At 42.0% G+C, this 22,456-nt stretch overlaps 1 protein-coding gene across 1 annotated transcript in view; it reads right to left on the bottom strand.

Moving 5' to 3' along the window:
• The window catches only part of Pcsk5 (proprotein convertase subtilisin/kexin type 5), a 456,194-nt gene that overhangs the window by 162,983 nt on the left and 270,755 nt on the right, over window positions 1-22,456 (bottom strand). The window contains 4 exon segments of the mRNA XM_052762773.1: window positions 2,074-2,217; window positions 7,019-7,155; window positions 19,164-19,352; window positions 20,228-20,345. Coding sequence (XP_052618733.1) covers window positions 2,074-2,217; window positions 7,019-7,155; window positions 19,164-19,352; window positions 20,228-20,345 — 588 coding nt within the window.

Below are 22,456 nucleotides of genomic sequence, written 5' to 3'. Positions count from 1 at the left end.
TGTTGTAAAGAAAGCTTTGGAGTTGATAAAGGGGGCAACTGCTCAGTCAATGACACACATTTGTTTGGAAAATAAAGTTAGTTTCAATCTGCACTATATACACCAAACCAAACCAAACCAAACCAATCAGCCAATTGGAGAAACATAAAGAGATTACCAAGACAAAACATTTGGACATTTAGCTGATATTAAAGGATAAAATTTCTGAAAATAACAGCAATAAAAATGTTGTATATAAAGTACAAACCACACCCTCTATTGGTATTTTCTGTGAAACAATGCATTATAAAAGTCACTCTGGAAAGGGATAGCTGAGGGTGTGTTTTCAGGAGCTGTAAGATGATGGGAAGGCAGTAGCTTACTGAGTTCTTATAAGAAGGGAATGGCTATCCCCTTTAAAAAAATGGGTAAACAATGTGATATTTAATCTTGAGAACTACAGAGAAAACACATTTAGGCTTACTACCAACCAAAGCTATAAACATTTGAAAATATCCATGTTCAGTTTTCCTTTTCTTCTTTCCAGTCAAGGCTGGCAAGAATGAGCACTGTTAGCACCCCTGAACTGGCCTGTGTAGCCTGAAATGGTTGTCTGGAATTCCGTGTGACAGAAGGCTTCCACTGAGGATTCAAACTGATTATCCACTTTGTAGCCATAATCTCAGAACAAAACTCCATCTAAAGAAATAATTTAAGATATATTCTGTGATGGCTATTCTTAGTTGTCAACTTGACTACATCTGGAATGAACTAAAACCCAAGTGGCTGGGTACACCTGGGAGTTTTTTTTTATTTTCTTAATTAAATCATTTGAAGTGGGAAGGCCCACTTTTAATACAAATCTTCTGAGGTAGAAGGATACCCCTTTAATCCAGATCTCTTGAGGTGGGAAGATCCACCCTTAACTGGGACACACCTTCTGCTGGCAGCCTACATAAAGGACATGGAAGAAGGAAGGTTGCTCTCTTTGCCTGCTTGATCTTGCTCTCTCTGGCAAGTTCATTCCTTCACTGGCATCAGAGTCCACTTCTTTGGGATTCCAACATATACTGAACACCAGCTGAGACTCCTGCCCCATGGAATGAACAAGTACTGGATTCTAGGACTTTCCATTCATAGGCAGCCATTGTTGGACTAGTTGGACCACTAGGCCTGTAAACCATTCTAATGAATTCCCCATTTCCCTCTCTCTCTTTCTCCCTCCTTCTCTCTTAACTCTCTCTATGTATACACATATTATATTCATTATATATATGCATATATATATATATATATATATATATATATATATATATATATATATATATGCAAAGACAGGAAACCTACTTCTTCAAACCTGTCTAAATCAGTGTATAATTCTAAGCAATTTGTGTCTCAAATCACAGATAACATACACCAGTGGCCCTGGTGGTGTGAGTGCAGGTGAGTTGGATCTGAGGACCCGAGAGTAGAAGTGGCCCCGTTCTTTGCTGCAGGCTGCACTGTGTGAGCTAGCGGATTATTTTATAAGTGGCTGTGGGACCGGTCGGAGAGATTTGTCTGGACCTCAGGGCCAGACAGGACTGGAGAAACTTCCCAAGGACTGGAGAAACTTCCCACTACACTAAACGGTGTGGTCAACAGGCCACACTACGGCTTCCACAATGAGATTCTTTTTCTTTGTCTGTTTGTTTGTTTGGTTTGGTTTTTTTTTTTTTTAAATTTTGTTTTGTTTTGGAGGTGGGAAGTTGCAAGGGGATGGGGAGATAAGTGGTATTAGAATGCATGATGTGCAATTCACAAAGAATCAATGAAAGTTAAAAGAATTTAAAAAAATCAGATAAAATATATTATCCTATAGTCACAGGATTGGCTATCTGTGTAGACAACACATACAGCTACTTAAATGAATTTATTATTAAAATAATGTACACACAAATATTTGGGGAAGAAAAATTTCCAGACTATGGATAGATGCTGAATATAATGCACATTGTACCACATCTTTGAAGCGTATTACAGTATGTCAATTACATCATGTTATTCCACATGCCAGGAACATGCTTGAGCTTTCTTAGGTTATGTTCAACTCACCCGCATAATCTTCAGCACCATAGTCATCTGTGGGGTCTTCCACTCGGCTGTAGCGGAAGCGTTCTACTTTGGGAAACTCATTGGTGGGGGAGTATGGTTGTACAGACGTGCCATAGAGGACCAAGGACCATTCTTTCAATTTACCTTGAGAAACAATAACAAACACAGACCGTGACCGGATAATCTCAGATAGCTACTCAGCTTCAGGTCAGTCCTTCTCTACAAGAAAAAGCCATGGTGGAACAGAGGCAAGGTTGACAGGAACCGTACTTGATGCAAGGTAAGAAATGCACATTCCTACCATTTGCAGAACTAGGAATTTGCCCGTTCACATGCCCCACATTTACTGTGTATCCACAACAGGAAAACTGGGAAATAAATGTACTTCTGATCACTGGATCAAGGGATGAATTGCAAATTATGAATATTTAAGAGAATACTAGCTGTCTAGGGAAGGCTTTGTTTTTTGAGATACCAAGATCCTATCTCAGCTTTTGAGATGGTTTTGATAGTGTCTGATGTGTTAATAAGACAATTCTTTTTTCCACCCAATTCCATAGTCAGTTGTTCAGTATTTGTATTTAGATGATTTTTAAAATGGTGCTGTCTGATATGACAGCTATTAGACACACTTGGCTATTTAAATATAAGTGAACTAAAATTAACCGAGAAATTCAGGTCCTCAAGATGGTACTAGACATAAATCCATGACCATGGATAATAGACTACACCATGGCAGAACATTCTCCTAAATACTGTGGGCTGCAGGTAACCCCTCACTCATGTGCCTGTAAGTCACCTTAATGAACTCAGTGGTTCATGAAGCTAGACCTGGGTGGAATTTTTTTGGTCTATTGTAGGTGCTTCATCTCAGGCGGAATGGATGGTTGGTTCTTCACCTACCTGAAGGAAAAGTCACACATTACTAGCCTGGGAAAAATAACACAACTAAGATTATTCTCAATACATTTTATTTATGTGATTTTAAGTCAAACCTTTTAAAAATAAAAACATCTTTGTTTCATTAATTAATTAGCTAAGAATGTATGTGTGGGCATGTATGGGGGTGTTCAAAGGACACTTTTTGGGAGACAATTCTTTCCTTTTACCATGGGGGCTCTGGGCATTCAATTTAGGTAGTCAGTCTTGGTAACAAGTGCCTTTACCTACTGAGCCATCTTACCAACCCCAAGTCCAAGATTTTCCAGCTGAGCCACCATAAGTTTAGAACCACAGATAATTTTGTCATGCACTCAGTTTTATGAATCTATATATTGAGCTAGTATAGTGGGTTTATATGTGGTTTGCTCTTGGCTACCTTTTCTTTGTTAATTGCCATACTATTCACAAGGTGAAGGCTACTTGTGTCAGAATTTTAAGCAGCATGCATAAGCAGTGGTGAGAAGAGAATGGCCAATGCGCATGGGTGATTTATTTGATGACCTCATGGCAGGAATGCTGGAGAAATCTTCCTTTCCACAGGATATCTGCTTGACTCCTAATGGAGTACACAACACAAGGATGGCAGGTCATCCCATTTCTCTACCACCTATAAACCTGATTCCCTTTGGATCTAAAATTGACCTTATGAACTGTTTCAAAGTGTTGACTCAAATGGGAATACCCTTGGCCTAGAGACTACTATAAGGATATCCCAACATGACTGCAGCCTACAGTTCTCCTTCTCTCCCTCTTGCCCTCTTCCTTTCTCTGAGATGACCTCACTCCATAGTCCAGGCTGGCCTTGATCTTGCTATGATCCTGCTGATGCTGTAGTTCCTGAGTGCTGGGATTATAGGTATATGCTCCATCTAGCTAAGGATTTAATACCTTTTTTTAATGGAGGGAGAATATACAAATATAAACTCAGTGTGGCAGTAGGAACCTCTAGATTTTGGTATGATTCTACCATCAAATTGAGCTAGAGAAATTCTACACATCCAACAAAAATTTCAGCAGCTAGAGAAATCCCTCACCAATCACAAACAGAGAAACCTACCACAGGACTCTGTGTGACAGAAACAAGGAGAGAATTATGGACAAATACACTTATAAATTGAAAAGTCCCTCATCTAAGGTGTGACTAACTCTGAGATGAAAGAATGAAAGGAAGGATACACAAAGACCACATATCTTTATTAGATCAATAAGGTATGAAAAGAAAATATCTAAGTGATTGGGATTGACTATAGTTAAAGTGAATGTTTAGTAGTATTGTTTTGTTTTTGAGAGAGAATTTCTTTGTGTAGCCTTGGTTGTCCTGAAACTTGCTCTGTAAACCAGGTAGCCCTTGAACTCATAGAAATCCAGCTAAAGTGAATGTTTAAATAGTACAGTTGTCCCTCAACATCTGTGAGGAATTGGTTTCAATACCTTCTATGGATATGAAAATCCACAGGAGCTCAAGTCTCTTATAGAAAATGGCACAGCATTTGCATAGAACTTACAGATTATCTGCCTGCATACTTCAGATTGTCTCTGGGTTAGTCATACTACCAAATACAATGTAAATCATCACCATACTGTATTGTTTAGGGAATTAAAAGCCAATGCATATCCAATAAATGCAATCCTTTCCCCAATATTTTTTGGTATAGGTTTGGCTGAATCCATCAATACGGAACAATTGTAGCACACAGACATGGAGGGCCAACTGTGTAAGGAGAAGCCAACTTGAATCTGAGCTACTCAGAGAGATTTGTAACATGATGCTATAGGAAGCTCTGGGTAGACTCTGCCCTCTTTCAGGACAGAGGGCTTATATTCTCTACCCCATGACTCTTGCTTGTATTGACAGCTTAACTAAAAGCCCTGGTTGAGAGCCTGTTGGGTGATGATAAAAAACAGAGGTATTTTGCTTACTTTAAAAAGCCTCAAATTCTCTACAGACAACACACCCTCTGTATCTACACTTCTCTAGATATACCACTGCTGCACACCCATTTTTTTTCTACAGAATCTCTTGACACTTAGGGGCCTGCAGGAACACCTACTGATGGATAACTGGGAGATGCAGTGGGTTGTGAAGCACAGCTCAGTCCATCACGTCGTTCTTACCTTCCTTCTACATTCCATGTATCCCGGGACAGGGACACTGACTAGGAGGAAGAAAGGAAGAGAAAGCCCTAGGAACTAAGTGAATTACCAAAACAGGCGAGCTTCTAGGAACTGTGGTTCGTGGTCTGTCTTTTTTAGCAACCTTGCATTTGTGGAACAAATATTTGATTTCTGGATAAAACTTTGGCCCCTTTTATATTCAGATAGCATGCTGATGTTGAGTGGGACATAATTATTTTTTTAAACAAAACTTAAAATATCACTTTATTTACTTATGTATATGCACCTATGTGTGGGTACCTGCAGCAGCGAGAGAGGGTGCTGTGTATCCTGTTATATCACTTTGAACCCATTCCTTGGAGGTAGGCTCTCTCTGTGAACCCAGGGATCATGTTTTCTCAAGTCATCAAGTTCCAACAGTCTTCTCTTCTCTGCTCCTGCTCAGAGTTGGGGCTACAGGCTTGTTCCTGGGGTTACAGGTATGTGCATGCCAGGATACCTAACTTGCTATTTGGTGTTGGGATCAGGTCCTTATGATTGTATAGTGGCACTCTTAACTGCTAAGCCATCTCTCTAGCCTCACCCCTGGATGCACCATAGGGTTAGGCCTTCCTGATTATGGGGCCTTAGATCCTACATGGCAGTATAGAGCTGTATACACCAAACAATTGAGGGGAAAGATACTCAAAGCGTAATGGTCCAAATGGATCATCCCGACTTCCTTAACAGGCAAGCAAAGTGTGGGTGAACCTGAACTTCACCCCAACTTCTCCTGAGCACCTCTATTTTCTGCAGCTCGCTGAATGTGAGTTACAGTTATAGAATGTCTGGGTGATCCTGTTCTTCAACAGTACATGGCTGTAAGTCCTGAAGTGTCTCTCAGGTCTGGCCCTTCTGCAAATGGACAGAGCACCAAGGAAGGCATTACTGACAATTGAAGAGGGGTCTGTGGATGGATGGGAGGCTGCATACTTACTAGCTACTTGACTCATTTGTGAGTCAATACTCCACAGGGTTCTACCATGGACAATGTAGTCTCCCACTGTATGTGCATTCCTTTATCACATGACAAAGAAGCTTCAGACACTGGCATGAAGGGGCTCAACTGACAGGCAGCTGTGGAACCTCAGAGGAACTGAAAGGATCCCAGTTAACAAGGTAATTTCCATACTGCACACCAAAAAGGAAGCTCACTGTCTTGTTTGAATTGAAAATTAAAATTTGAGAGACAAACAAGCAAAAAGTAGCTAAGGAAACCTATCTGTTTATGAATTAGTGTGCCTATAATGCAGTTTAAAGCATTGCTGGTGAACAAGGTTGGCTTTTTATAAACTATAGAAAAGAGGCTCAGGTATAGTGCTGCAGGGTTTGTGTTTCATTCATAGCTACATGTTTATTCTTTATATCATGTTCTCAAATTATCCCATTTTATTGAGGACTGGAAGATGTGCAGATAACCAAAGTGTGTATGAAATGAATCATGCCCAAATGGTGACGCTGTTCCAGGAGTGCCGTCCAGATGTGGTAGTAACACATCACTCATGCCTTTATGTGCTGAAGGCCTGTTCTATACACAGTGCAGTTGGGGGAGTGAAACCTTTAAGAGGTGGGGCCTACTGGGAGATAGTTAGGCTATGGGGCTCTAACTCCATCAGTACATCAATGATCATCTCTCAGAGTAAGTGGATCCTGCAGGGGTGAATTAGTTCTGGAGAGAGTAGGCTGCTAAATGAACCTCTGGAACCATGAGGTTCTTTATGAAGTAACAGTGTCAGATTGTTGTTATGACCAAACTAATCAGAGTAGGGCGTGTGTGGAACATTCTTTGGTTCAAATATAGCCCATTATTTCCTTCTACAACACAAATGGATTTGAAATGAGTTCTTACCTGGAGTTTTGAAGTTCCTCAGTTGAGATGGAGTGTCATAAACTTCAAGGACCCAGTCACCAGCAGCCCGTTCTCCCCAGCAATGAATGGTCATGAACTCCCAGTTCTTAAACCCTTCCATGGAATGATCAAATAGCCTGAAAAACCGTAAGAATATTTTTGGTGTGTATATTAATCAAAAATAAGCTGAGGATATAACCCAAAGCATGGTCAGCAGTCTTTGTATCTATCAGCATCCATGGTCTTCATCTTGGACATCACCAATGGCCAGACCCACACATAGCACCATAGCTCCACAACAAAGAAGCAGGCCTGGGGCTAGCCATGTAGCAAATTGGAAGGATTAGCTAGCCATTTAGGGAACATAAAAACTAAGTTAAGACTCTATCCACAAGACTGATCATAAAATGCTGAGTTTGCAGAGCATCCAGAGTCTCTTATACTGGGGGTGGCGATGCAAAAATGGTACCCAAACTCTGGAAAGCACCGTTAGAGTTCCAATAAAGTTCAAAGAGCACTTTACGTACAGCTGCCCAGCAATCTCTTTTCTAGATATTTATCCTACTGAACTGAAAACATAAACTCACAGAAAGAACTCCATATGGATGCTCATAATTGTTGAAACCTGTAAAGGGGCTGGATCCAGGCTAGGTTTCTAGCACTCTACGCCTGTAACTCTAGTTTCAGGGGATCTGATGTCCTCATTTGGCCTCTAAATACACCTGTCTGCATGTGGCACACATAAACTCGTATATGTAGGTACACACACATATACATAAATTTTAAAAAATCTTTAAAAACAATGTAAATTTCAATGACCACCGCTTGGTAGATTTATTTATTTGTGGTCTGTGTGTTTGTGTATGTTTGTGTGAGTGTGCATGCCTGTAAATACGTTTGGAGGCCAGAAGTTGGTGCTAGCTTCTATCATTCTCTGCCTGTTCCTTTTGATGCAGGGTACCCTCCTGAGTCTGGCCTTGAATTTTTCTCAGTCACCCTGGAAGCTAGAAAGCCCAGTGATCTTCCTTTCTCTACCTACTTTGGAGCTGGGGTTATAGGCATTGCTGGGATATCTGGCTTGATACATGGGTGCTGGGATCCTAATTCTAGTCCTTATGATAGGGGTGCAAGTGCTCTGAACTTCTGAGCTCTCCTTACAGCACCCATAAACTGGTCAATAAGCGAAGTATGATGTGTTCATGTGAGTTTCCCAAACATCATTTGACACAAAAGTGCAAGACACAAAGAATATGTGCCACATGACTGAAGCCATACAACTTCTAGAAGGGGCAAGAACAATAAAAAATAGTCATGGAGTACTAAGGAGGAGAGAATATAAGAGCAGGGGAGGATGCTTGGAAGTGAGGGATCTTGGAAGCAGTGGTGTGCAGTCATACAGCAATAGAGATTTATCAAAACTCATAGAATTATTCTCATAAAAGTTAAGATTCTCACACTTAGAAGCCTGAGGCATACAGATCTCTGTGAGTTCCAGGCCAGTGAACTCCAGGAGTCCAAGTGAGACCTTGCTTCAAAAACAAACAATACAACAACAACAACAACAAACAAAAAACCCAAAAAAGAGCAAAATTTCTGCTTATTAATTTCATTTTATCTAGAGTTGCATCTGGAATCCCAGCTGGGATCCAGTTCTTCTGGTGCTTCCAATTTCTTTTTATAAGTTTTTAATTCCCTTATATAAAATATTTCTTTCTAGTTGAAATAATTAGAGTGATATTTCCTGTGGTGTTGTGTGGAGGATACAAAACATGTAGAGCAAAAAATTTAATGGAATCTTTATCAAGAATAAAGAGATGTTAGGAACTAATGTATAAATAGCCACAAATAATATAAAATACCTTGGGGTAACTCTAACTAAGTAAGTGACAGACCTGTATGACAAGAACTTTAGGTACCTGAAGAAAGAAATTGAAGAAGCTATCAAAAAATGGAAAGATCTCTATGTTCACGGATAGGTAGGATTAAAAGTAAAAATGGCAATCTTACTAAAAGCATTCTACAGACTCAATGCAATCCCCATCAAAATCCCAACACAATTCTTCATAGACCTGGAGAGAACAATAATCAACTTCATTTGGAAAAACAGAAAACCCAGGATAGCTAAAAGGATCCTGAACAACAAAGACACCTCTGGAGGCATCACCATCCCTGACATCAAGCTCCACTATAGAGCCACAGCAATAAAAACAGCTTGGTACTGGCATAAAAACTGACATGTGGACCAATGGAATTGAACTGAAGATCCTGATATTAACCCACATACTTATGAACACCTGATTTTTGACCAAGAAACCAAAACTGTTCAATGGAAAAAAGAAAGCATCTTCAACAACTGGTGCTGGCATAACTGGATGTCAACATGTAGAAGATTACAAATAGATCCATATCTGTCACCACACACAAAACTCAAGTCCAAGTGGATCAAAGACCTCAACATAAAACCAGTTATAATGAACCTGATAGAAGAGAAAGTAGGAAGTAGTCTTGAATGCATTGGCACAGGAGACCACTTCTTAAATATAACACCAGTAGCACAGACACTGAGAGCAACAATTAATAAATGGGACCTCTTGAAACTGAGAAGCTTTTGTAGGGCAAAGGACACGGTCAATAAGACAAAATGACAGCCTACAGAATGGGAAAAGATCCCCTACAGAAGGGTAGGGGATGGGTGATGAGAACGTAAGGGAACAGAATGGTTGAGCTGGAACAGAGATGGAGTGGGAAAGCAATGAGAGAGATACAATGATGGAGAGAGATATCATGGGGATAGAGAAAAACTCGGTGCTAGGGAAGTTGCCAGGAACCCCCAAGGATGACCTTAGCTTGGACTACTAGAAATAGTGTAGAGGGTGCCTGAACTGAACTGGCTTGCCCCAGTGATCAGATCAGTGAATACCCTAACTGTCATCACAGAGCTTTTCTCCAATGACTGATGGAGGCAGATGCAGAGATCCACAGCCAAAAACCAGGCAGAGCTCTAGGAGTCCAGCTGGAGAGAGAGAAGAGGGATTCTGTGAGCAAGAGCATCAGGATCATGATGGGGAAACCTGCAGAGATGATCAAACCAATCTAGTAGGAACTCATGAAAGTTGGATCAATGGCTGTGGAGCCTGCATGGGACTGGACTAGGACCTCTGCATGACGAGACAATTGTGTAGCTTGATTTGCTTGGGGGGCCCCCTGGTGGTAGAATCAGAATCCATCCCTGGTGCATGAGGGGGCTTTTTGGAGCCCATTACCTATAATGGGACACTTCATGCAGCCTTGAGGCTGGGCTTGGACTTGCCTCTACTGGATGTGCTTCCCTATGGGAGGCCTTGCCTTCTTGTGGGGGGTGTGGGGGTAGGTTGGGGGGGAGACTTGGGAGGCAGGAGGAGGGAAGAGGGGGATCTTTGATTAGTGTGTACAATGAATGAAAAAAATTCTTAATTAAAAAAACTAATGTATAAGTGAGTACAATAAAAATAGGCATGTCAGGTTGGGTGGGCGTGGCTTACGCCTTTAATCCCAGGACTTAGGAGGCAGAGGCAGGTGGATCTCTGAGTTCAAGGCCAGCCTGGTCTACAGAGTGAGTTCCAGGACAGTTAGGGCTGTACAGAGAAACCCTGTCTTGAAAAATCGAAAAATCAAAAATAAGAAAAAAAATCATGTCATTTACATGAGCAGATAACGAAGATGTGACTACAAATGTTCCAAAGATGATGAAGATTTTGTGAAGTTGGAACACATGCTGGAAATTAAAAAAATGGGGGTATGGATAGCTTTTTTCTTTTAGTAATCCAAAATTATGTGCACCTAGAAGAACGCATTGAGCGTCACAGAGGCCAAAGGGAGGGGACATAACTCTAGCGCTGTCTCAGGGTATAGGTCAGTTACTGCCATTTGGAAGTCACATGACTATTCAAGTAACTCGGTGGCTATGTGGCCTTCTATGTAAATCGGCTCTGGGAGAAAATGTGTATTTCCAGAAAACCAAAAAGAACTGCTCCCATCTTCTTAAAGACTAATGTTAGAAACCAGATTTAGAAAAAGAAAAACTGTCAATATGTTTGGGATTCCCTCCAAAATGGTAGCTGCAGGGTTCAGTGGCATGTGTTTGGATTGTGTGGGTAGGTAAGTGGCTGACTTAGCAATATTTCCTAGAAAAGCCAACAGGCAGTAAAAATCACCACCCATGTGTTCCTGTGCCTTTGCAAGAAAGAAAAAGGCTACCAGGCAGCATTCTTCAACAGTCTCACGGTCAATAATTAATTTCAGAAAGCCTGAAGGAAACAGACGTCAATGGAGCCTCTTAGTAAAGGATAGCTTAGTTCTTGGGAGTATGCAAATACTCTTTGTGGCTTTCCCTGGTGCACTGAATGGCTGGCAATTATTTTTAAACCCAACCTGTGTGTGAAGCCCTCCCTATCTTGTTGGAGTATAAAGTTTAACTCTCTGAACAGAGAGTTGGTAGCCCCTGAACAGGGACCACATCATATCCTGTGCTTGATTTCTTTTCTGGTATCTTTTAAACAAGAGCACTTCCTCACAATAATTGACCCTCAGTAGAATAAGGATGATACAGTGAATGGAGATTCCATAACCCACTGAATAACAGGGCTCATTTCACAAATTTATGGCTTAAAACTAGACATCACCAAGAACTTCTCGGGTCATTATGTGATTGACTACCACTCTTAAAAGGAGGATGTTTGTAAGCTATCAAAAGGCACCAACTTGGAGGTAGGGATCAGGAGCTGTCTCAGATGCTATCAAAGGGAGTATGCTGAGAGGGAAACTCAGTTAGAACGACTCCTTCCTTCTCTGCTGCAGCCCTCACTCTGGACTGTTGAGCCCACTATGCCATTTGAGGGCACCGTTGCAGTAAGTTGTCACAGAATAACCCTCCAAGAGTGAACTTGAAAGGAATTCTCAAACAGTTTAGACAGGACATGTGGTGATATATTGTATACCCTAATAAAATTTGTCTAAAGATCAGAGAATGGAACAAACTACTAGATTAAACATAGACACCAGGGAGAGGTGGCATACACCTATAATCCTAGCACTTGGGAGGCAGAGCTCTGTTTGGATTTCTGTGAGTTCAAAGCCACCCTGGACTACATGAGATTGACTCAGTCTAGGAGAGAAACAGATCCAGGCAGTGGTGGCACACACCTTTAATCCCAGTACTTGGGAATCACATAACTTTAATCCTAGCACTTGAGATCTCATGCCTTTGCTTGGGAAGTCACATGCCTTTAATCCCAGCACTAAAAAGGAAGTGATATGGTGGGTGGAGAAAGGTATATAAGGCATGAGGAGACAGGAAGCAAAGTCTTTCAGCTGAGGAAAGCTTTTCAGGCTGAGGAGTCTTGGAGGTAAGAGGTGGCTTGTTCCTTTGTCTCTCTGATCTTTCAGCATTCACCCCAATGTCAGGCTCTGAGCTTTTTTTTTTTTTTTTAATAAAAAGACCATTTAGCAATTCAAGAAACAAGGACATTTGGCTCACAGTCTCATATCAAAACTTGCAAAAGGAGATCTGAGGCCACTGACTTGCTTCCAAAACCTCAGTCAACTTTTAATTGCTCAGGGGTCAGTTACTGGCCGGCTGGATTGGCAGGCTCTATGTTCCTTCCTTGTGGTCCTTTCTTGAAATCAATCCCTTGCTGCTGATCATTTTCAGATCCCATTTGGAACGAAGAATTGATGCCAAGTAGAGATACTTGTAATATCAAGTTCAAGTAACTGTTTGAAAGTTGAGATATATATTTGCTTTGTCTATGTGTATATGGTTAGGCACTCTCCTGGCCTCGTCACTTTACAGACTTGGGATGTCTATTAATTTCATGTGAATCTAAACACTGAGGAATGAAAATGCAGCTAGACACATGTTGACATTCTGCTGAGAGCTGATAAGGAAAAAGACAGACAGGACTGTTGTGTCAGCTAACTGGGCATGCACATTGGTCTCATCTTGGCCTTCATAAGCAGCAGTAGTTTCAATGGGGACATGTAACTCCATACTCTGATTTTGATTCATATTTTGATAATTTTTTATCTTTTATCATTGTAATTAAAACTGCATGTCTTTTATTCTTTTCTTTTCTTTTTTAAAGCAGGAAAAGTTGATGCAGCTTGTAGATTAGCTTGGCATTTCAGGGAGTGAAATATTTGTCCATAAAATATTCAGGTGCAAAACCAAGGCTCTCTGTTAAAGAGATTCTAATTGGGGGCTTTCCCTTAAGCAACCCAGAGGTCTAATGCCCACTCTGCATACCTGTGCTGTGCCAATAGAGACAGAAGATGCTCCAACATTATCAGTGTGGATAACATGTTAATAAGACAGAGCCGGTGCACTAAAAGCCAGAGTCGATTGGCACCATGTCCAGACCATTTCTGCTATAGAGAAGTCACTTCTGTCACGACTGACTTCCTAATTGTGGGCTCAGTGAAATGATAGGTGTAACCAGCACCAATTACAGCCACTTATTAAGATGGTGCCCCAGCCCTACGCTTGTGAGTGGTTTTCAAACTAATTACTTTGGATGAAGCCTGCTAGAAGAGCCTGCCATTATGTGTAGCACATCAGGAAATAACTCATATAATTAGCGTGAGATTTTTTCCCCTCCTTTCATTTAAGAGTCTAGTCAATATATCACAGCTACAACATGCTTCCAAGAAGGTGTGGCAGCTAAATAAAAGGCATTTTATGAGTACTGGCAACCATGCATCATAATTGTTTCTGAGACTGTAAATGGTCTTAATTTCAGAATCACCATCTACTATTCAAACAGGATTTATCACTGTAGTCCAGCATCAGCCTGTGTTCTTGGAAGGGCTTTCTCTCCTCTTTTACTTTGTAAGTGCTTTGTCACACTTTAGGGGAGAGCTTATTGGCAACTCCAAGCTCCCACTGAGCTCAAGTATAACAGATTGTTTATGATACTGGGTATTTAAAACATACTATTTGGTTCCTTCTTTTTCTTATTTCAAGTGCTTAAGAAATGTTTTGGGGGCTGGAGAGCTGGCTCAGCAGTTAAGAGCACTTACTGCTCTCCTGGAGGACCCTAGTTAGGTGCCAGCACCCATGTGGCTCACAATCACTTTTAACTCCAACTCCAGGGGATCTAACACCTTTGGCTTCTATGGACACCTGTACTCATGTGCACACACACACACACACATACACACACACACACACACACACACACACACACACACACACACACACACACAATTAAAAATAGCTAAAACAAATTCTTCCAAAAAGAACTATTTTGATATTGGTGCTAGAGAGGTTTAGAATATTTAAATGGAATTTTCCCTTTTAAATGTCAAGTTTCAACAAGTATAGTACCAAGTCCCCCCAAACACACCCCCTTTTGTGGGTATATGGAGTGCCTCATCTTGCAGAAGACTGACTTCATTATAGAGTATATGGTTCTTATGCAGGAGTCTGTTTTGCATTATAAATGCCTTTGTAAATTACTTGCACAGCATCTGGGACAATACCACATATAAGATATTTTGTAACACCAAACCAAGAAAATCTGAGTGATCTTTTAAATTGGGGTTGAGGGGTGGTCTATGGGTTGGTGGATCTCATCTCAGCTAGCTTAATAGAAATGGGGCTTCTTAATTTCACCCCAGAACCACAGAATCAGAACCTGTGAGCAGGGCTCAGGCATCTGGGTTTGATAAGACCCCTGGCTGGGTGTTTTGAGAAGCACTGTGTAAGCAGGGTACTGCTTGTTAAATGCTTACATGCTAGGCCCCGAGCTAAGGATGTACTGTACATTATCTTATCGAACACTTGCACCAAGCCTGGGAGGCAGATACAACTACATCTATGTCATGAGGAAACTTACTTCTCTAGATTCAAAGACAGACATCAGTGGAATCAAGGGAAAGCCGGTTCTGTATAAACTTAAAGGCTTGCTCTGAGGGAAGGCAGCAGGATCGTTGCAAACGTAGTGTTTTTTTTTTTTTTTTTTTTTTTTGGTTTTTCGAGACAGGGTTTCTCTGTGTAGCTTTGCGCCTTTCCTGGAACTCACTTGGTAGTCCAGGCTGGCCTCGAACTCACAGAGATCCACCTGCCTCTGCCTCCCGAGTGCTGGGATTAAAGGCGTGCGCCACCACCGCCCGGCGCAAACGTAGTGTTTTAACTGCAAGTCACAAATGCATTTATACTCCACGATGTCTACCAATGTCAACAGTTTTCCAGGGAGGACAATGACAAAAATGATTAAAGCATAATTACTACATTTCATGCACAATTATGGGATCTCGCAGACTACAAAATGTAACCTCTCTACTTGAGACTATAATTAGAAGGAGAGATACATTTCTATAATCAAATTTAGGAAAGGAGGCAAAGTTTCAGCTTTCATTTTGAGGCCAAAAATTGGAAAAAAAATTAAACTAAGCCTAAAATGCAGTTTGATGGGAGGGGGCAGTTTGGAGAGGAGCTGTTCATAATTGTAACAAGTGTAGTTGATCGAAGAATTTGGTGAGACAAGGTTTTGTTTGGAAACTTTGTGCACAGTATTTGTACACAGTATTTGAAAGTGCTCTAGTCTATGAGTTTTCAAAGGACTCCAGACCCACCAGCTTTCCTCCGACCCTCCAGTCTGACCTCCAGATTGTCTTTGGAGTAAGCCATGTGCTCTGAAGTCACAGTTTGGCTTTTGGGTAGGCAGGGGATAGTGGCTAAGAGGCAGGGACGGCAAAAGAAGAAGAGGTTAAGAAATGGCCATTTGTCCACCCCAGGACAGTTCTGGTGACCCGTAGCTCCAACCCACTAAATCACCAACAGTGGCTGACCAGGGAAGCCTGCATGCTGGGCTAATGGAGCACAAAGCTCAGACTGGCCTGGAGTTCTGAATGCTGCTGAGCACTTTCCAGCACTTAGCACCTGCAGCTGCTTGGGCAAACCATTCTCTTCCCAACAGCTGTTCACCACAGGAGCTGCCCATCAGTGGGGACGGGGAGGCATCAAGGGGCTCCAGACAGCCCACGCAGATGTAACTGTCATGTATAGCACTTTGTAAGAAACCAGACTGTCCAGGGACCGCAGTGGTCAATGGCTGAGTGGTTGTGAAGAAATCTCTCAGTGAAATGTCAAGGAGAACGAGAGCCTGGGGCAAGCATCACAGGACAATGACCTGGAAAGAGCCCTGAGGTTCTAAGCTTCTAACACTTTTGCCTCTGTGGTGGGCCGAGAGAAAAACCTGGGCGGAGAGCCGGCTTCAAAAGCCTTGGGGAAGCTGAGCATGGCGGCCCACACCTTTAATCCGAGCACTTCTGAGGCACAGGCAGTGAAGGGTTCACAACACGCCCCACACGGGCGTGTTTGCATATGCCAAGGACACTTCCGCCTAGCCAGTTCCTGGTCAAGATAGCCATTTCCGGGTCAAGGCGTGCGTGACCAGGATCCGTGATGTTGCATGGCTACGTAAGAGCGCGCAACGTAGCCATGTGATCTAAGCGCTTGCGTGGAGTAGTGACATCGATCTGTGCACGCCCAGCCTTTAAAATCCGGTGCCATGTTCCCGGTTCTCCTTCTTTTCCACACACGTGTTTCCTACAGGCCTGTGCCCTCTCTGTCCCTTTATCTTTAATAAAACTCTTACTAGCGGATTCTGTCGTGTTTCGTGACACTTCCTTGCAGGGTAAGGGCACAACGCTGCCAATTAACTAACAGGCAGGATCTCAGGATCTCTGAGTTCAAGGCTTGCCTGGTCTACATAATAACTTTCAGGCCAACTGTGGCTACACAGTGAGATCCTGTCTCAAAAAAAAAAAAACAAAAACAAAACAAAGAAAACCAAGACCAAAAAGACCATAGAGAGTTTTCCACAGTGGCAGCCAGGTTAGCAAGCTAGCAAGCAGGGCGAGGACAGATGAGATGGGAAACCTCTGCCACCAGAGGAGTATGAGTGATCTCTAAGAGCCTTGCTAGAGAAATTTTGCTTTAAAAATTTAATTCCTACTTAACTGTAATCTTTGCTTTAAGTGATCTATTTTGTTTCTATTTGTTTATCTATCTATCTCTATCTATCTATCTATCTATCTATCTATCTATCTATCTATCTATCTATCTATCTATCATCTGTCTATTATTGAGACAAGGTCTTGCTATGCAGCCCAGGCTGGCTTTGAACTCACAATTCTCTGATCTCAGCCTTGCTAGAGTTAGTGTTATAGGCAGGGGGTGCCACCACACTCAGCTAAGAATCTCTGCTCTTCAAAACATAGGCTGATGTCTGGTATGACAACTATTCACTGTTCTTAGGTATAATCTTGGGCACACAGATGCCTTCAGCCTTCAAATCCTGACAGTCACCTCTTCCTTGAGGCAAAGAATTGTCTTGCAGACCAACCTGAAGGACTCCAAGGGCACAGCAGGGTTTTTCTTCACCTCTTTACCTCTTTTTGTGCCACAGTGTGTCTGTTCCCCTGTCCCACACTCTGTTCTAAGCTTTCCATGCTGGGACTGTGCTTTGAATTAGGGTCAAGCTGACAGGTCGCAAGGTCTCTATGCCACTAAGTCAAAAACTAAGAGATACTGAGGAGTGATTTCCTGTAACAAAATGGAGCCCTTGGACTGTGTCAGACGAAAAGAATGGCAGAAGAAACCATCTTTCTTTAGCTGCCTAGGTAGGAGGGATATTCCCAGTGTTAAGCACAAGAATGGCAGATGTGCCATGGGTGGCTCTGGGGCCAGGTGCAGCTATTACACTTTTAAAGGGCCAGCTCCTCAGAACAGTTTAGGGGGAGCTGTAGATGACTGCGTTTCATGACATCTCTTCTATTTCTCAGTGCCTCCAGCTCTCTCTAGTCTTGCTACTGCTTTCTGATGGCACATGTCTTCAGGACTCAGAAGGAGATACCCAGAGAGCAACTCTTTAAGACGCTTCGGGTTGAGACACTGCTGCAAACCTGAATGGGGGCGGCTGAGGTGAACCTTCTGAGTGCAGATCAAGGATGCAAGTTCTGGAGTACTCTTGCACTCAGCACTTTGCAAACAGCAAAGCAGATGTCGACTGTGGAGGAACACATGCGTGCCCTGAAGCCAGTGACCCTGCAGGCCACCAGATGCCTGTGATGGCATCCACAGCCCGTTGGCTGGCGGGTTTCCTCGGGGAAGTCATTTTGTGGGATGTCAGTAAGAGATGGCAAAGTGCAGTAGGAACCCAGGAGAGTTTTCCCAGCAAGGAGCAACAGCAGAGAGGCCAGCTTTCTGCAAGGCAGGGAGGAACTCAGGACATTAAGAGGCGTGCCTAGGTGAAGCCTGTCTTTTCACCAGGATACTCTTTCAAGTTAAATTCTGATGAACAATGATGAAGAAAAGAGAAAAAGAAAAAAAAAAAAAAGGAAGAAAAAAAAAGCAAGAAAGGCCTGCCCTGGCTTTGGTAACAATAGCTGTTGAGACATCCATTAATCATGCACAGTTTGTTGGGATGAAGCAGGTAGGGCAATTAGTTAGCAGGCAGCAGCTAAGGGCCTTTGTCTACAGCAGCAGGAGGGCATGGAGGGAATGCCTCAGGGTCTGAGGCAGTGGAATCCTCACATTTCTTCCACCTGCATACTGGTTCTGGCAAAGCTTCATTCCATTGTTAAAGTATGAAGTCCCCCCTCTCCTGGGTGGGTGGGGGTGGTGGTTCCCCATGGCTAGAAGGACAGGGTTTTATGAGAAGAACACAGGAAGTCCACGCACAGAAATGGAATGTACTTGAAGATCTCAGAGTCTGGGTTCCCACTTACTCTCATTGACTAGTGTTCTTGCTGTTGCCTTCCCCTTTACTGTCTTATGGTGAATGAAGTTCATTTGTGTGAAACGTCCTTAGACACGTGATAGGGTTGTGTCTCAGTGCTCTGCAATTCCTCTTTAGAATAAAGAACAAATGGCCTTCAACTTTTTCTGCAGCACCCTTTTAGTACCCAACTACAGAATGCCACCCTTCCCTGTTTATGGATGCTAGGCAGCTTCCCATCTTAGGTGCTAAGAGAGAATGACATCCAAAGGGCCACTCAACTGGTCCCCAGGATAGGAATAAAGAGCAGCTATTTCTAGCTACCTTGAAGAATAGCAAGTATGGCTGTTCCCCACCCTGGTAGGCAGAGGCCCTCAATGTACCTGTTGGCCAAAAGCTGGGATCTGGTTCCTGAGGGTGAGGTCAGGTAGATGGCCAGGTCTCCCCTCCGAGGGTGTGTGATGGTAATACGCACAACTACATGCTCCAGGTAATTGACATGATGGTTGGGATTATCCGAGCAGCCTGAGGCTTTGTAGATGGAGCGCACTGCACTGTTGGGGCGAATGGTCCTGGCAAGAGAGAGAGGAAGGGTAATGAACAAAACACATGGCAGAAATCAGGTGAGTGGACCGAGAGCCTGAAATGAGAGTGCAACACGGGCAGCAGCTGCTCACTGGATATTAAGGGACAACAGTGCCAGTCACGCAAAGGACTGGGTCACTTAAAGGGAAAGATGCAAGTGATGGGGAGCCAAAGGTCTTCTGTCGAATATGTGCTGGATAAATAAATACTGATTAACTTTCCCCTCCCCTTTATTTTTGCTTTCTTACTCTGTGCCATGAAAGAGGTGAATGGGGAAAAATTTAAAACCAAACCAAAGCAAACCACAACTCTGTCCCATTTTCAGTGCTTACTAACACATTTCCCTAGGATTATAAGGCTGTGTGTTCATCATCAACCAGAAATAAAGTTCACAGAGTTTTCCAGGCAGAGAGGTTTCTAAGGAGAAAGCCAAGAACTCCCGAAAGGCCCCTGAGATGAATGCTGTTCTTTGGATCAAGCAGCTGGCAGTGATTTCACATACTGCTGGGTAAACACTACAAACACAATGTCTGAGTGTGTGGAGGTCACACTGGAGAACAGGCTGCACGACCCTGAGGGATATGCAATAGCATTTGCTATCTATTTTAGAACACTCTTCAGAGAACTACGTAGTATGTAGTTAAGTTTGAGATAGGAAGAATTCTTGCTTCATCAAGCAAGGATACTGACAAGCAGGAAATGTAGGATAGCCCACTAGTACAGGGCTTCCCTTGGAAGGACTGTTGGGTATAACATTCTACCTCAACTTTATAGCTAAATACTTCTAGATTCCATGTTAAACAGCAGTTGCTCTGGCCTCATTTTGGACATTGCCAGGCTGCTGGCAGGCAGCAAGCATTACCTGATTTGTCGGTCTGTGCTTTCCACACACACGTGCTGCTGAGGAACGGTTGTCCACTTCTCCGCCTCCATCACCATGGCTTCTGCATCCATCAGTCCAAATCCATACAGGTGGCTCACTGTGGAAGGCAAGAGGCAGGTCAGCTTTACTGTGGCTAGATCAACTGCTACCCACACTGACTCACTGTGCCATTCAACAGACACCCCAGACACAACCTGGGGGGTCCTGACTATCTTTCCAGCAAGATTTGAAAAGCAAACCAAATAATTACAATAAGAAAACAAGATCGGTGTGGATCATTCATTGATTCTGCAATATTACTAGCAATACGATGGCTATTTATGACTTGTTCCCACATGTTAGACACTAGTCTACATTTTATATTTAGTCCTCTCAACAACCTGGTGATGTTTGTGTGATTACTGTCATCACTCATGGACAAAGAAACCACAGCACAGAGAGACACTTGTCCAAACTGACCAGTGAGTCAGTGGTTGAGCTGGATTCCAACCCATATTATTTTGATCCAAGACCCCACTTAACCATTTGTATTGAAAACGATGACATCATTGTTTTATGAGATAAAATTACTAATAGCCTTAAAGGAAAATGATAACGTACACAATTTCTCAGTGTAAGTAGAACTCACATGAAAGAAATATCAATTTTCTGACATCTCTAGCAATTAGGTTAAACACCCCTAAAGGCATAAATTAGTATCTTTCTTTTAGCATTCATTAAATTATGTGCATAAAATATTTGGAGGCTTCTAGACTTTTATGCTAGTTTCTTGACTTCAAATCCATTAGTTTTCAATTAGAATATATGCTGATCTAGACCTGCATTTGATGTAACTGTCTCTGCAATGTCAGTTAAATACAGAATTATTTTACATGCTCAGTTCCTTCTAAAAATACTTTGAGATCCCTGTTGAATACTTAAAATCTCCATTTTGTATTAAACCACACTCGTATCTTTAGAGTCAACACAAAGTTAATCTCATAACTGATTTGCCTAAAACATTTTTTATTATTGCATTAACTATCTTACACAAAAATCTCATAGCTTCCCATGTCTATGGGTTGCTTAAAATTCACAATTTTTTAGAATACCACGCTGTGCAAATTTGAAAGCAACCTCCTCACTGATCCCTTGCTCCTGGGAAGCCTCTCTGTTCCAGTGTCTGGTGAAAGCTTGGACCCTTAGCCTTACTGATTTTTCCTATATAAAGCCCTTGTTCTAACTTTCCATATTCTCTCTTGGCACAGAATGAAGCTCTGACTACTCTGAGCTCTCAAACACATAGCTGGTCCATCTACTTACTTCCTAAAGTCTTCTTAGATCAATACAAAGTCAACAGACTTACTGAAATCCAACCAATGTTGTCCACCATCTTCTTCCTTATAGTCCTCTAAACTGAACCATCTGCCCTTTTGCTCACCCTCTGTCCACCCTGCATCCCTTGACCCCTTTGTCCCTCTTCCATCCCTCTGGGTCTCTGTGTGACAGGCACTGCACAAGGCAGAGTGCTTTAAAACTGTATTGCTAGCTGAACTGATATTAACTCATCAATCATTATGTGTCCTTGTACTCGAGCTTCACTGTAAAATGTTCAGTGGAGGAAGTGGTCTGATGCTCCTTTACAGATTTCATGGGAACTTTGGAAATTAGAGCATATAAAAAAGAAAAATCATACTAGAACTCAGCGATAGTTTGATTCATGCTGTTTGATAATTATATAATACTTATCAAGCAAAATAAAATATTTTCCCCCACAATTTTCTTATTTGTGAATATTATGATGGATCCTGTCATGGATCACTGAGTAGTATTATATATCCCAGGTGAGAAAATTTACACATTATTTTGTTACCAGGTGCTGAGCTAGACAGACCATACCAAACTTATAAAAATAAATCTACTTTTCTATGGCAAGGGTGCATGTAGGAATTTCTAATATATATATAGATTTGCAACCTTTATTATTTATGACTTTTTCCTAAAATATTTTTCTTCATTAAAAAGTAAGTTCATTGTAAAATGTCTTAAGTATACTGGGGAAAGAATACAAGCAAATGTTGTCATTGGTAACCTCAACAAAACTGGTAATTCCTATGAACAATTCTGATATTTTGCTTCAGTTACATAATACTGCATAAAGTTATTTAAAAGATAAAGAGGAATATCAAATATAAGAGAAATGCTAAGTCGGAATGCATGTGAAGGATG

This window comes from Peromyscus californicus, unplaced genomic scaffold, assembly GCF_007827085.1.
Source record: "Peromyscus californicus insignis strain IS unplaced genomic scaffold, ASM782708v3 Scaffold_4__1_contigs__length_199733344, whole genome shotgun sequence".
Lineage (NCBI taxonomy): Eukaryota > Metazoa > Chordata > Mammalia > Rodentia > Cricetidae > Peromyscus > Peromyscus californicus.
Note: the sequence above shows the minus strand (reverse complement) of the source record. Positions and strands in the feature narration are given on the sequence as shown.